Consider the following 16,618-nt stretch of genomic DNA (forward strand, 5'->3'; position numbering starts at 1 on the left):
GGGGGTTGTCTTCGGTACTGTCCGGGGTGTTGTTGTCTCCAGTGCCGGACTCGCCGTTTTTGCTTTGGCGGGATTTAGAGCGGCGCCGCTAACGTCGGCGCTTAGGTTGCTTCTTGGAGTGGTCATCCTCCATTTTTTCATCGCCATTCCCCGCTTTTGGGGTGTCCACCATGTATATGTCATATGACGAGGTGGCTTTCCAGTGCCCTATAGGTGCTGGTTCTTGTTCTTCTCCTTCATCGGCATCCATACCGTCGATGTCTTCAGAGTCGAAGTCGAGCATGTCGGTTAAATCGTCGATAGTAGCTACGAAGTGGGTGGTGGGTGGGTTTCGAATTTCTTCGTCGTCCGCATCCCAACCTTGATGACCATAGTCCGGCCAGGGCTCTCCTAACAAAGAGAGAGACTTTAGTGAATTCAGGATGTCACCAAAGGGCGAGTGCTGAAAGATGTCCGCGGCGGTGAACTCCATGATCGGAGCCCAATTGGGTTCGATCGGAAGGGGTGTGGAAGATTCGGAGTCCGGAAAGGAGTCCGGCACCTTGAAGTCACGGGCCTCACAAAGGACTAGGCTGGTATTCGGCTCGATCGCCGTAGAGATTGCAGCTTCCGGAGCGGCGTCCAACTGTCCGTCCCCGATTGGCGTGGTTGACTCCAAGCTAAGGGTCGGAGCGGACACCTGAGCGGCGCTCTGAGCGCTGTCCGGCGGCAGAGCTAGATCATGCCCATCGTGACAGTGCGGCGCGCTCGGCCATGGCTCGAATCCGTCAAAGATCAAGTCCCCGCGGATGTCAGCCGTGTAGTTTAAACTTCCAAATCTGACCTGATGGCTAGGGGCGTAGCTTTCGATCTGCTCCAGATGACCAAGCGAATTGGCCCGCAATGCGAAGCCGCCGAACACGAAGATCTGTCCGGGGAGAAAATTCTCACCCTGGACCGCGTCGTGGTTGATGATCGAAGAAGCCGTCGGGCCTAAAGGTGACGACACAGAGGAACTCTCAATGAAAGCACCAATGTCGGTGTCAAAACCGGCGGATCTCGGGTAGGGGGTCCCGAACTGTGCGTCTAGGCGGATGGTAACAGGAGACAAGGGATACAATGTTTTTACCCAGGTTCGGGCCCTCTCGATGGAGGTAAAACCCTACTCCTGCTTGATTAATATTGATGATATGGGTAGTACAAGAGTTGATCTACCACGAGATCAGAGAGGCTAAACCCTAGAAGCTAGCCTATGGCATGATTGTTGTTCGTCCTACGGACTAAAACTCTCCGGTTTATATAGACACCGGAGAGGGCTAGGGTTACACAGAGTCGGTTACAATGGAGGAGATCTTCATATCGTATCGTCAAGCTTGCCTTCCATGCCAAGGAAAGTCCTATCCAGACACGGGACGAAGTCTTCAATCTTGTATCTTCATAGTCCGGGAGTCCGGCCAAAGGTCATAGTCCGGCCATCTGGACACCCCCTAATCCAGGACTCCCTCACTCACACTCTAGCTAAGCATGCTTTCTTTTTAGAGGATGGGCGCCATGTTTGGTTAGGAAAGCCCGATGGTTTTCTTTTCGTCTCTATAAACTTATGACGGGTTAATAAATCTCCGCGAGATCATCTCAAGAAAAAGAAAGATGAGACAAGTAGTGGTGGAGCATTGTCGCTTGCTCCGAAACCACGCATCCTCCTGCTCCGTCGCAACCCCCCCATGCTTTCTTATGTGAATTTATACTTTTCAACATCCATATAATTTGAAAGGGCGGGAAACTATGTAAGGATCATCGGGAAATCCTTTTCTGAGACCGGGCTCATCTGCACCCGTGTTGAATAGAAAAAATCAAAACAAATACTAAAAAATTCCTATCTATATTCCCATGGTAGACAATTCTATAAGCGAGGTCCGCCTCAATTTTCAAATCATTTGGACAACTGAGCAAATCTCGGCAAAAATGACAAATTCAGGGCTTGTAAAACAGTTTACTGTTCATGTACTGTTTTGACCCGATTTGTCTTTTTTACTGAGAACTAATCAGATTTCCAAATGAGCTAATATTTGGAGTGAACCTCACGCAATAAATTATCTACCATGGGGAAAATTTTTGAATTTTTTTGAATTTTTCTAGTATTTATTTTGAATTTTTTCTGACCGGGTGTAGATGAGCCTGGACACCGAATCGCTGCACTCAGGATAATCATCTATTTTTTATATCTATACCTACTAATAAAAAGAGGTAATACTCTTGGCCCATCATGACATATTGCAGAAAAATCACTCACTTTTTAGGGAATCAACCCGCAATTCAGTAGAACTGGTTTGTCCCAGAATTTCTTTCATTCTCCCATGCACCGCAAATTGTTTCTGATTTCTCGTCCATCGCACGCATGTCATCCAATGGTGGTATTGGTATAGAATTGTAAACCACCTTGGAAAGAACTGCTGGAACTGGGCTGCTAACCTTGAAAAACCAGGCGAAGCTGGAGTGTCGACCTTCTCATCACCATCGAAGTGGTTGTCCGAGCTAAATAAGAGTCACTAGAATCACTGTCATAGCTGATGTTTGAGTCTAAGTCAGAATGAGACTCGCCGCATAAGCTAATGCTTGAGTTGCGGTTGATTGCACCAATAAGATTCTGGATCACCACTGGCGATGTGTCACCGAAGATGTCGACGTACTCCTCCTCCTTTTCGACGAAGTACTCCTTCTGCCCCTTTTTGCCGAGCACTAGGTAGTCTGCGGCAGTTAAAGACAACATCTTGTTGACTGATCTGGCTGCATTGAAGACTTCCGCGTATTCAAGAATTTCAAGTCGGAGTGGGGATGGAGGGATCACCACGGGAGACAAGTTGGGGCCGATCGATGCACTTGTCATTTAGGCTAGATTCTGCTGCTCAGCAGGGGTTAACGTCGACATCTCTCTGTGCTCTGCTAGAGAAGATGTCGTCCTCCTCTTGGTGGTTTTGTCATTGTGCAATTTCATCGACACATCGGATCATGGTCCACTGCCCAAGAACCCCCCTTCCTCCTTTGTTGGTCAGAGCCGCCAGGCCTGTCGAAAAAGAAGGAGACGCACCACCACGACAGCCCTCGACGACGCTAGGGGCAGAGAACTGATCCGCCTTCTGGAGGGGGCCACACACAATGATAATCTCAGCCGGGAATCGCTTCCGAAGCAATTTCCGTTCCTCAGCACACATCTTGCCGACGAAAAAGACATTCTTCGTCACATCGAACGCCTCATGTGTCCCCCGTGCGCGCTTCATTCAATCGGATGAGGAGGGGGGAGGGGGAGGGGGTCGTGCAGACTGATTACTAGGAGTGTTGTCATTCTCGATCTCAATAAAGGGCGATTTTATTATCTAAAAATGTAGCATCAAGCCGATACAAATCATGATGAGTGACACCCGGCTTCTGCATAGCTAAGATGCACATAACCACAACAAGAACCGTCTGGCAAAGTATGTAAAGAAAACCCGACAATTCGGCAACAGTAAAGTCATATGAGACCAAAACTATGCGTATGTCGACGAAGGAGGTGGACCGATCCGGAAATTGTACTACCACCCATGTTGGGTAAAAACCTCCCTAGCCACCCGCTCCAACCGCATACACGCCATCTCGAACAGTGACCGGTACTCCGTTCGGTGCAGCGTAGACCATGAAGCCAATGCATATAACGGTAGATAACCTGCATAGGAGATGAGATTTTGTCATTAAAAACACAATCATTTTTACATAGCCAAAGCGACCATAATAAGGCAGACGCTCCCACTCGAATTAGTGTACTAATCGTATTTGGTATTCCGTCAAGCCAGTGCCCATATATACTGGCAACACTTGTCGGCGGATACAAATTGGACGCTGTTTGGATGACGGAACATGTAAAACGCGCAAACTTGCATTGAAAGAAGAGGTGTGTTTGAGTGTCTCGTCGTGAGTACAAAAGCTACACTTCTTGCTTCCTTGCCAGCTGCATCTAGCAGGATTGTCTTTTGTTAATTAGCACAACCCCTCTATGAAGATACCACATGAAAATCTGAACTTTTAGTGGCATCTTCGATTTCCATATTAGTTTATTATTGTCCACTGGAATCTGTAAGTGCGATTGTGCACGATATATAGAGTCAACTGTGAAAGATCCCGATGTAGTTAGATTCCAGCGGAACACGTCCCGCCCTTGTGTCAAGTTAATCAAATCCAAACGGGATAGTAGATGTTGCCATGACACAAAGCGGGGGGCAATCAAATCCCTCTAAATTATACATTCGGTGTGGAAGAGCTGAGAACGTGCGCAAGAGTATCATTCTTATTACGTACTATGCGGTAGAAGGTTGGATATTGTTCCTGAAGAGTGGCATTTCCTAGCCACTTGTCATCCCAGAAATGTATCTCAGAGCTGTCCTGTATCGCGAAGGATCCGAAGCGTAAAAGATGTTTCTTTACCGCCATCAGACCAGACCAAAATTGCGAATCACCAGGCTTCCAGTATGCCCGAGATATCGTTTTTTCGCCTAGATACTTGTTCCACAGTAGAGTTTGCCAAACAACATCCTCAATAAGTAGATTGAATAGCCATTTACTAAGTAAGGCATCATTTTTGACCTGGAGATCCTGAATACCTAAACCTCCCTGGTCTTTTGGTCGACAAACCATGCTCCATTTGGTTAGCCTATACTTTTTCTTTTCGCTGTCGCCTTGCCAAAAGAATCTGGATCTGAAGTAATCCAGTCTTTGCAGAACCCCCTTGGGAAGTTGAAAAATGAGAGCATGTAGAGAACCATGTTTGCGAGAACATAATTGATCAAAACTAGTCATCCTTCAACAGAGAGCAACTTACCTTTCCAACTGCTCAACCGTTTCTCCAATCGCTCTTCAATATGTTTCCACTCCGCATTAGTTAGACGCCGGTATTGAAATGGAATTCCCAAATATTTAATCGGGAATTGGCCTTGCGCACAACCGAATATTCAATGGATTTAATGGATGACAGATATTCAACGGAGCACGTATCAAAAATATACATGCCCGCGATATGGAAATCAATGGATATAAATCACCCACGTGTTAGAAAGTATTTTTCATGGCACAGATATATGGTGTGCCATTATGCCACCAAGAATTTTATCCTGACAACAACACTCTTATGGCACTAAGGTTTCAACACTTCTCTAAGCAGTTAAGTTATTAGCACACCTATTCGATCCACTTCATCATGTTTAAAGGGGAGAGGAGTCACAAGAACTCGAGGGAACACCACCAACATGTGATGATCAAATGATAGTGCTAACTAGGAATCACCGGGAAGAGAATAACTAGCATTTGTATTCTATCTATGAGCTTGGGATGTATCTGACACGCGTGGCTGAGTACAGATGCAAAGAGAGATGTTGAATTGCTGCTGAACAACACGAGTAGAACCCCTCACCATGTGTCAATTTGCTCCCGTCTCCTCCAATAATTATTCTATTTTTCAATTTTAACTGGAATTAGACGTGTGTGCAGCAACATCATACAGTCTAAGTTACAGAGTGCGCTGGAGGAATTGTAGTACAGCTTAGTACTACAACAAATATTGTCCGGCTCTGGCGAGGGAGGTGCGATGACAGTGGCACACCTCCGGACAGTGTTTGTAGTCGTCGCTAGGTGGTATACGGATCTGGATGTATTTTTTTATATATTTGTTGCACTGTCATGATTGAAGATGATTATGACGGCATTTTTCTCGCAAGAAAAGTCCATTTAAAGACAAATTTTAGCATGATCCCTATTACCTCCTCTTTTCACGTGAGAGATAAGGATACATAATAGACATGAGCCATTGATTTGATTAAGTAGTGGCCTGTTTAATTCTTACGACTTCCGTCCTGGTTTATTAGTCCCTTTTATATTTTGTGCCAAATTTTGATCTTAAATTTAACTGACAAAATGTTAATGCATGTTATTTAAAAATAACATAATTAGAAACTATGTTCAATACGAATCCGACGATATAATTCTTGATGATATGCATTCATATTTTATTAGTTAAATCTCTAGTCAAAATTTGGCACAAAATATAAAGAGGACTTCTAAACCAGGATGGGGTAGTACCTTCTTACCTTCCATGTGACAAGTGAGGGTAAGAGGGAGCATGTAATTACTCTTGTTTAAAAGAGAATTAGGAAAAAAAATTAGAAAACCAATCATCCGTGTGAATAGAACACTACTAGGGAAAAGCCTATACACAGACGCTTACTAGTAGCGAGGGTTAAAAACACTCGCTACTGCTACTTACTAGTAGCGCTGGTTTTTAAACCTCACTGCTACTATGTTGATAGCAGTAGCGCGGGTTTTTAACCCTCTCTACTACTAAGCGGTCTCTACCGTGCCCCCCGGGACATGTCATAGTAGTAGCGCGGGTTTTTAACCCTCGCTACTACTAAGTTGATAGCAGTAGCGTTTGTTTTTAGCGCTCGCTACTACTAACTGGTCTCTACCGTGCCCCTGGACCATGCCATAGTAGTAGCGATGGTTATAAACCCGCGCTGCTACTAAGTTTTTACCCCTCGCTACTACTAATCGGTCTCATCTGTGCCCCTCAGGGACATGCCATAGTAGTAGCGAGGGGTAAAACCCTGCGCTACTACTAAATACTGGGTTTCAAACTCTACCCCCCCCCCCCCCCCGATCGCCTTTTCAGTTTAAAAAAAATAAAAGAAAATAATGAAAATGTCAAAAAAAAATTAAGTTTCCCATGTGATATGTTGTCTAGTTGTTGGGAAAATTTGCAAATATGAATTTCGACTTTATTTGCAAATCTCTCGAGAATTTGTAAAAATGGGTATAACTTTTGCATACTAACTCGGATGAAAAAGTTTTTTATATGAAAAATCATCTACTCGAAAAGTTACATCCAAATTTAATCGGGGGAACCCCGTTAAACATTTTCAAAATCCTCAAAAACCTAACAGAAAAAAAGTTATGGGCTTTTAAGATCTAGAGGCAAACAAATTCAAAAAAATTCAGTTTTTTTAATTTTTGTTAAATCTGGTCAAACTATGGTCAAACTAATTATTCAAGAATATTAGTGTTACTAAATAATTATTTCAGTTTTTTTGAATTTTGGTCAAATCTGGTCAAACTATGGTCAAACTGTGGTCAAACAATGGTCAAACTAATTATTCTAGAAATATTAGTGTTACTAAATATTCGTGTTATTTTTTAGAACAATAGTGCAGGACTTCATGCTCAAGCTAAATTCCTGAGGTTAATAGGATTGACATCTTACTATTGTCAGGAAAACAACAAGTGCAGAATTGAAAACGAGGGAGAATAGAACCCGAAAGTTAAGCGTGCTCAGGCTGGAGTAGTGAGAGGATGGGTGACCGTCCGGGAAGTTAGATGATTTGGAATGATGAGGGGTGATTAGAGATTAGAATTAAATTAAGCAGCGATGAGGGATGATTAGAGATTAAAATAATTCAGAAACTATAAAATTAGGGGAAAATTGAAAAAAAATCGGAAAAATTCAAAAATAAATAAATCAGAGATTAGAGATTAGTAGTAGCGCGGGTTCTTACCCACGCTACTACTAACAGACGTAGTAGTAGCGCAGGTAGCACCCGCGCTACTGCTATATGTTAGCTGTAGCGTCTTATTAGTAGCGCCGGCCCCCGCGCTACTAATAGGCCCAAAACCCGCGTTGCTGCTAGGCTTTTTCCTAGTAGTGAAAGAACACGCCGATGGAAACTACCTTCTTTTCATAGGCGAGAAGCGATGTGTCATACTATTTTGGTAGTATGTATACATTTCATCAGCCAAGCACCAAAACCATTTCGAAGACTATATGTGCTGGTACTCCACTTTTCACATCGAGAAAGGACAGAAAAATACATTCTTCCAGAGATCCTTAACATAAAAAGGATTCTCTTTACACCTGAATGAGGACTAATATTATGGATAAACTACATCGATAAGGACTACATATAAAAAAATGACTCTAAGGCGCTATAGTGGGGTAACATAACCGTTATCATGCACTTGAGACTGTCAAAATCACTGATGTGACAGAAAATTAAAGAAGTGAGAGAGGGTTGTAGTAACATTTTTCTTGAGGTAATAGGTAGCTGCACTCTTTTATTCATTCATATAATGGTCATGATTACATCGGGAGATTCATTTATCCAATAGGACCAAACATCATGTTGGGTTGATTTAGCCAGATCATGTTCTGAAGAGAGAGAGGGGGTTGGTGTATCATAGGTGGATATCATATCATAATAAATGTTATACGACTATAGTATCATATATTTAATATCATCTCACTACTAGGAAAAAGTTTATAGACAGAGCAATAGCAGCAGCGTGGGAATGGAAACCGCGCTACTACAATTTAGTAGTAACGCGGGTAAAAACAGTGCGCTACTACTAAAAAATAGTAGTAGCGCGGGTCTACCGTTCCCACGCTACTACTAAATATCCCCCCAGGACAGCTTATAGTAGTAGCGAGGGGTATAAAAACCGCGCTACTACTATTTTCTAGTAGTGGCGCGGTCTGCAATCCCCACGCTACTACTATAAATTGACGGAATACCCCACTTTAGCAGCAGCGAAGTACCCGTGGCCCGCGCTACAGCTAGTGGCACCGCACCGCAACCTTATCTCCCCTGTCCCTTGCCCCACCCCCTCCACCGCCCCTCCCCCAACCAATCTTGCCCACACCGCAGATGCCTCCTCCGCCCCCCAACAACGGTGACAGGGACGCCGGCGCCCTAACCCGCGTCTCCTTCCACCTCCCCCAGCTCGCCTTCTCGCCGGCCGCTTTGGAGGAGCCTCCTTTCGCGCGCACAGCGTGGTCGGGCTGCGGCGACCACCAGAGGTCCACCGCGGCAGGAGCTCCCTCCTTCTCCACTATGAGGCGCCAGCAGAGGGGGACGACTCCTCCTTCCATCCCTAGCTGCGGCATCCAACCTCTAACGCCGATTGAAACCGTAGCCCGAATCCTGCAGAGGTGCAGCAGCACGGGATCCCCTCCAAAAGTAGCATCTTCTTCTTCCTCTGGTTCTTCTTCTTCTTCCCCGGATCTGATGCGTGTGTGTGTTCGCGTGGTTGTGTGCAGACAGTTAAAGGAAGGGGGCGGGCCATGGAGAAGCTGCAAGGTGTGGGCCTGAAGCCATGGATGGATGTGTTTGGTATGAGGATAGAGGACGGCGAGGTGGCACCGAACCGAGCGGCGGGCAAGGACGAAGTGAAGCTGCGCGCACCGTCGTCATATCCCTCCTCCGCCTGCTGTTACTGGAAGCAAGCGCAGTACCATCTCATTTCATCCACGACGTGAGGTCTGGTCCGCGTGCCCGCGAGCTGCTTGTGTTTATGCCCATATTGTTTCTCTGTTCACCGACACCCCACGGCAGCCTACAGCCTCTACCCACCTACAATCCTCATTGTTTGTTTAGTGCTCACTAACCCACATTGAACGATTCCAGTCGATGAATGAATGCATCTGGTCCAGCAAGAGGGGAGGGCAGAGCAGAGCAGGGCATCCAATGCGTTTCTTTCCCATATACTTTTGCCTGCTTCAAGTACTAGCATATGTATGATCATCATTAGAGGCTAATCTCCTTTTTGCCGGGTCAGTGGATGCTAATCATAGTTTAAGACTTTGGTCGGTCAAGTCAAGAACAACTAGTACATATGTAGTGACATGTGATTCATCGGTCAAGTCAAGCAAGACACAACTACACTCACTCTAAGTGACTCTGCTCTCCCCGTCCGGCGCTTGCATCCACCACCTGCTGCTCAGCCTCGTCGGCCGGCAACGGAGTTTCGTCCTGCACTATATTTCTTGCTCAATTGTTGTTAGTGCTTAGGTTGTACTAGTAGCAGCAGCACAAGTACAAGAAGGGTTTCAGATTTCTCACTTGTGCAAAGAATAAGTTTAGTCAATCTAATATTCATACTTACACTGTAAATCCCTATGTACTTTCAGTGAATTCCCTTTGTAATGGTAGTGTTTGCAATGTACAATTTCAGTGTAAGATAGACTAATAAAAGACTGAAACTACTGTCCAAATCATTGTTACTTAACTGAAAATATTTAGAATGAAAATATGCACTGTAATTTAATGTGCATTTTTTCCCAGTAATGTGCATTCCTTCTCTTTTTGGTTGCCTGAATTTAAAGTGGTTTTGGACCGTAATTTTCAGTAATGTGTCACTTCTAGTTTACTTGAATATTTTCGGCTTACATGAAGGGATGCATGCTCTTCATCTTGCAGGTATGACTCATCCTCGCATTCTTACTTCGCCTTTGTTTCCTTCAGCTTCTTGATCCTGAAATTTTATGATAAATTGTAAGTACTCAGTATCATGTTCTTAAGCAAAGCTACTGTTTTTTGCTTGAATTACAGTCTATTGTCTGACCTATGTATAGTGTCAATAAAAATCTAAATTTCAAGATGGAGATACATTTTTTGGTGGCATCTTACATCACAGTAATTTACAACCAAGATAGGTTTACAATGTCTTTTTTATAGCTACAGATTTTGTCGAATACACATATGTATTTTGTATGCATGACAAATACTGGGGTCAAATAGAATAGCAAGTAAATCATTCATTTTGTCTTCATATTTACTTGAAGAACTGCATGTTCTTCATCTTTGTATGCCCCATGTATTTGCTTGTAAGCTTCAACAGTGTTATCTATCTAGTCAAATATTTCAAGCATATATAGCTCAAATACACTAGTATTTCGTGAATGCACCAAAACAAGAAGATAGCATGAACACGTACAGCTAGGGTATGCATTTAGTAGGTGTTTTTTCGTTTTGAAGATTCATAATAGACTAAAAGAGACAGATAATTGAAGAAAATACCCTACTAGATCTACACGAGGGCGCAAACTAACAAGTTTTCACTTTCTCGACTGGGTGCAGGGTGATCGACGAGGACTACTGCGGCCCGATGGGAGTCCTGCTCTTCAACTACTCGGAGGCAGACTTCACCGTGAAGCCCCGCGACCGTGTCATAGAGATTATCGTCCAGGTGATTGCGACGCAGGAGGTCCCCGGGGTGGAGGACCTCGACGCCACCGTCCGGAGTTCCTCAAGGTGGAGGACCTCGACGCTTTGTACATACATCTAGAGAAGTGGTCTGGTTAGGTTGGTGGTGAAATGCTAGGGAAGGTACCAACCTTTTGATGATGGTTGTGTGTGTCCTCGTGATCTCTTCGAATTGAGATGTTGAATGTTGCATCCATGAACACTGCAAGTGTTAAGATGGTTCTGTGAAATTTATTTTGCATTGGACGTGTCTCTGATCTCCATTCATGAATATTGCATCTATTTTTATTTTTTTAATTCCTAATTTGCTACTAGTAGTGCTGGGAAAAAAGTGCCCTACTAGTATTTAGGATACTAGTAGCGCTGGTATTGTAGGCACGCTACTACTACTTCATTAGTAGTAGCGCGAGTCTGTAATAGCAGTAGCGTGGGTGGCACACGCTGCTACTAACAAAGTTAGTAGTAGCGCGGGTTTCTCCCACGCTACTACTAACTATTAGTTGTAGCGCCTTATTAGTAGCGCCGGTCCCCGCGCTGCTGATACACCAAAAACCCGCGCTGCTGCTAGCCTTTTCCCTAGTAGTGTCTATGATACTAATATATGATACTATGCACTATGAAAGTTGTATGATACACTAGTATCATATGCATGATACTATTATATGATACTCTCCACTATGAGTAGCCTAAATGATCATGCTGCTAGCTATAGGCCCGTGTCGGACGTTGCTCCACACGTGTACTTTTCATCGGAGCACAAGCTTCATTATTATTATTTTCGATCTCAACGGCAAGGAGTGAATAGATAAAACTACCACTTTTCATGTTAGGGTTCTAAAGAACTACCAGTAAATTATTTTTGACTAAGAACTATCAAACTCAGCGTAATCTGTTTCAAAAACCCCAAACTGCCTGTTGCTAAGAAAATAAACAGGTTTATGATAGGTCGGGCTCGCATCTAAAAGAACCGTCTGTTTGACCGTTTGCTCGACTGTTAAATGACATGCGGATCCCACATGCAAGTTATCTCTTCCTTCGTCTTCTATTTCTTCTACCCGTCTCTCTCTCTCTCTCTCTCTCTCTCTCTCTCTCTCTCTCTCTCTCTCTCTCTCTCTCTCTCGCGCGCGCGATGGCCGTTCGAGCCCACCAATATGCTCCGGCCTCCGCCACACGAGCTACGTCCAGCCGGCTACCAGAGGTCGTACAATAACCCCCTGCAACTGCAAGGACCGCAGCCGCATGACAACGTCCTAAAATCAACAGTTGCAACCTTTCAGAAGCATAGTAGTGTGTGACGCCAATTTGAAATCAGTGGCACCAAAATATTGCACTTAGCCGCAAAACCACTAGCAGCCTGGTCGAGCGGCGAATTGCGTGGCCACTGAAGGCTGTTTTTGAGGGTTCCTCTTCAGATCTGATGGTTGTTGCCCGCCGATCATACTAGCAAGGTCATGGGATGCAACTGGAAAGCTCCTTTGCATTCAATAGTGAGATGAAAGCTAGGGACCACTATTTGACGCAGAGAATATGGTTGAGCGGCGGTAGTGGTGGCGCCAGCACATCAAGACTGTGCTATGCTTATAGCTGCTGGGATCATGGAAAAGTGGTGGCGAGAAACTTTATTTAGTGGCGCTTCTCAAGTACCTGGTCTCGAGTTTTGGAGTGAAAATCTTGGGTCTGACCGATTTGGTTATACCTGATAATGATGATATTTTGTGACGTGACCTTGTTGAAAGCATTGCTTGGATAGGCTCAGACTTGTTCTTCAGGGTGAAAACTTAGAATCTGACATTTGGTGGTTGGATCCGGTGATGGAGGTGCTTGAGCATCGTTCCCTTCCTGATGACGCTATTGTTGCGAAACCTCGTCATCATTGTAGTGTTGAAACATGGTTGGTGCAGATATGGTCGTTGTTGTAGTTTATTGATCGCTTCAAGTTTTTTCCCCTTGCTAAGGCATAGCTTTTATCTGATAACTTTACTATTTGCCGGCGTGTTTAGTTCTATGTGTGGGCGTTCGTGTTGGCTACGTGCATCCAAACTTTGCAAAGGCCAGATGTGTACTTACTGTGTTTGTATTTACTTGATGCTTCATTTCGATTCAATAAAATGCATCCGCTGTCAAAAAAGTTACTCCCTTCATTTTAGTGTACAAGATCACTTCCTTTTGCTGTGTCAAGTTTTGACTTATAATTTTGGTCAACACAATATGAATTATATGTAATAAAAAATATATCATCGGAAAGTTCTTTGGAAGATGAATCAAATAAAGTAGTGTTTATGGCATAGAACTCACCTTTGTTGGTAAAATTAATGGTCCAAGTACAATATGAAATTGCCTTGTATAATGGAGCAAGTACTACTATACAGAATTAAGTGGAAGAGGCTGAAGATGCAGATGTCTGAATTCAGTTGAAATAATCAATAACTAGTATCCAAGCACCATCCTTATCAGCTACAAATTTTTTATGTTCATAACATGGCAGGCGTATTTGATTTCCCATGACCGGTCGTGTATGTATACTCTCTGGTGTTATTAGATATTTGTGATGCTATTGAACTTGTTTTGAACATATCGTTCGTAGGGCGCAACTTGTCAGGGCGTACCTTGAACATATGTATTTGATCGTACCGCAACTTGTGCTACATAGATGAGTCATTCTTCACAGTGTGGTGTTTGGAGTATCTTTGTATGTGTCGTTCAACAATTGTGACGGTTTTCGCTGGGGTTTTGTTAATTATCCGGACAATTACCTTCTTCTTAATTAGTGGATCACGCAAATCTTTGCCTCCGTTTCTAGAAAATAAAATTCCCATCCACAATAAGTTGAATGATTGTCGTTACATTTACTCATAATACAATTGAGCAAAAAGTAACTACTAAGAAAGTTCGATAGAGAATTTCGAAGTTGAATAAAATTGTTATATGAATTGTGGCAAACCGACCATCACCGTTGAAGGCGGTGAGGTGTGCTAACACCATTGAGCAACATATATGTACCGTGAGGAACAATAGACAACAATGCCTAGAAACTTTCTCGTCACATGTAGCGTTAGCTAGCAAACTTGAAACTTTTGAAGTTGGATGATAAATTTCACTGCGTCAACATGTGACCAAGTGAGTTGCTACAATAAACCAAACACATTCATCATTCATCCTATACGCGTGCCAGAGAAAATCCTATATGTGTGGCACCAATGTCACCAAGAATTTCACAAAGGCAACGCCACTTATGGCATCAAGGGTCCACAACATATCTATGTGGATATTTATGTGTTCAACTTCTAAAACCAGTTGACCATATTGAAATGGAAGAAGGAGCTACTAAAACTCGAACAAACACAACCATTTGTTCAAGGCCGGTGATACTACAATGATAACCCAGAATAGTTGTGCAACCCAAATAGGACTAGGAATCATCGGGAACAAAACAACGTGCACTGTATGACTGCCTATAACTGCACCTTGAGATTGCATAGCTTTCGTGTGGGAAGATGCGAGTGAACGCTTCAGACCTTGGATTGTTTCCAGGTTGATGCGGATGACGAGTTTCTGCTGACCATCCACCTTGAACCCCTCTTCATGCCTCGATTTGCTGTTGTTCCTAGGGGTTCAATGATAGCTAGCCCTTCAATTCAGGAACTGCTTAAGATGACTGCATCCGAGAAATGGTAGTAGCCCTTCAATTTTACTAATGGGCAGTACCGCAGTTAGGGCTAGAAAAAAAGCTTGAAACTCGCGAGTAAAATGAGTAGCTCATGACTCGGCTTGAATTGACTCGAACTCGAAGAATAATGAGTCGAGCCAAGCTGTACTTTAAGATCGTTTATAGATCAAGTTAAACGAGCCGAGTTCACGAGTACTCATGTAACTCGTTAGGCTCGGTATAAAAATCAACCGCCCAGCACAAAATTGCATCCCAGACCAGCCGCATAGGCACAACTCAAGTCCCATATGCATAACACTAGGCCCAACCGCCCACGAGACACACGACGTGATTCCGCTCCTTCCATCCCTAGCGAAATAACGAGAAACTAGTATGTCGATCCCCCTATCTCCTCTGTTTTTGAACCGTGAGTTCATGACGGCCCTAGTGTCGTGTACGCCCACCTCTTGGGTCATGTACATGTTACTAACTTGCTGATTATTGTGGTCTTCTATATATGGAATTCGGGTAATGTACATGTTACTGATTTGCTGACATGTTGATGGTACTAACAATTGTAAGTTAAGGTACTTACAATTGTTAAGGTACTTACAATTGTAAGGTACATGCTTAATATGCACATGTTACATTTCCAATTAATAATTTTTTATCATATTTATAAGGTTTTATGTTCATACGTATAACAAGCTTCACAAGCTAAACGAGCTAGCTCGCGAGCTATACGAGTCAAGCCAATCTTGGATTTGAGCTCGTTAGAGTAACGAGCCGAGTTGAGCGAGCTCGTTAACGAAACGAACTCTAGCGAGTCGAGCCGAGCTGGCTCGACTCGGCTTGAATTCCAGCCCTAACCGCAGTGCAATATTTCGCTTTGAAAGAATCACAATATTATTTCATTTTCGAGACGATATCACTTACTAGCTGGACACAATCATTAGTGCAGAGATTGGAAGGAAATGCATACAGATTCATACTAGAATGATATAATGAATATTTTGAATTTCATGGTTAATTTTTTTGCTCTCATGCAAAAATGGTCAGTCTCTCCATTTCGAGTGCCTCTTTATCCCACTGTGTCCTTCACCCTATTTCTTTGTCCAAACAGAGGAAAGACTGTTTTACCATAACCTTTAATATAGTGCCTAGATTGTGAGCAATTAGCCAAATCTACACTATAAACCAGGGTTTTGGTTACCGCTCGAGAAATTCGATTACCGGTGGTTAACGCAGATCTCGGTGCCCGGGAAATCACCTTACCGAGCAAAATATCCTGATTTATTCAATTTAAATGATTTTTCACTGAAATTTGAATGAATTTTATCTGGAATTCTGGATTCAAAATTCATTGAAAAATTTCATTCGGTAACCACTCGGTATCTGTCGGTTACAGCAGTAACCGAAAATTTCGTTGCCCCCAAGATTTTTTTCATCTGGGATCCAAAACCTTGCTATAAACCATCTTGTTTTTCATCATCCTAGTTGTGCTAATTCATAACCTTAGACATCATCCAACCCTGAAAAAAAAAATCCAGTTATTGTACTCGGAAAACGCGAGAAGCTTGAAGATGTTTGTAAAGAAGATTTGTCCCTGATAATTTCTTATAAAACGGATGTTCTGTTTAATTAAATAGGCAAATGCTCTGTGTCATGATGATGATTTGCTAGCCAACATCTGTAGCAGGCCACTGGTAGCATGCAATCCTAGAACTGAATCTCCCCTTCCTCCAGGTCATCAACGCTGGGATCAGAGATCGGCTGTTGCTGCTGCTGCTGCGGCACTTCACCATCGTCTTCAGCCTTCAGGAAGAGCCCAAGCTGCTGCAACAGGCTGGGAGGAACACCAGGCCGTCTGTGTTGGCTCACCATGTGCTCGATGTCAACGATGCCAAGCCGCTCCATGTCCGCTGGGTGTACCCTGTGG

The 16,618-nt window shown here is 43.6% G+C and overlaps 1 protein-coding gene across 1 annotated transcript; it reads left to right on the plus strand.

Annotated features, from left to right (window-relative positions):
* Positions 1 to 9,021: 9,021 nt before the first annotated feature.
* LOC123134740 (uncharacterized) lies at positions 9,022 to 11,306 on the plus strand. The gene is made up of 3 exons (XM_044553922.1): positions 9,022 to 9,308; positions 10,248 to 10,322; positions 10,908 to 11,306. The coding sequence occupies exons 1-3, from the start codon at positions 9,145 to 9,147 to the stop codon at positions 11,113 to 11,115; spliced, it is 447 nt and encodes a 148-aa protein (XP_044409857.1). The 5' UTR covers positions 9,022 to 9,144; the 3' UTR covers positions 11,116 to 11,306.
* Positions 11,307 to 16,618: the final 5,312 nt, after the last annotated feature.

Source organism: Triticum aestivum, chromosome 6B (assembly GCF_018294505.1).
Source record: "Triticum aestivum cultivar Chinese Spring chromosome 6B, IWGSC CS RefSeq v2.1, whole genome shotgun sequence".
NCBI classification, from domain to species: domain Eukaryota; kingdom Viridiplantae; phylum Streptophyta; class Magnoliopsida; order Poales; family Poaceae; genus Triticum; species Triticum aestivum.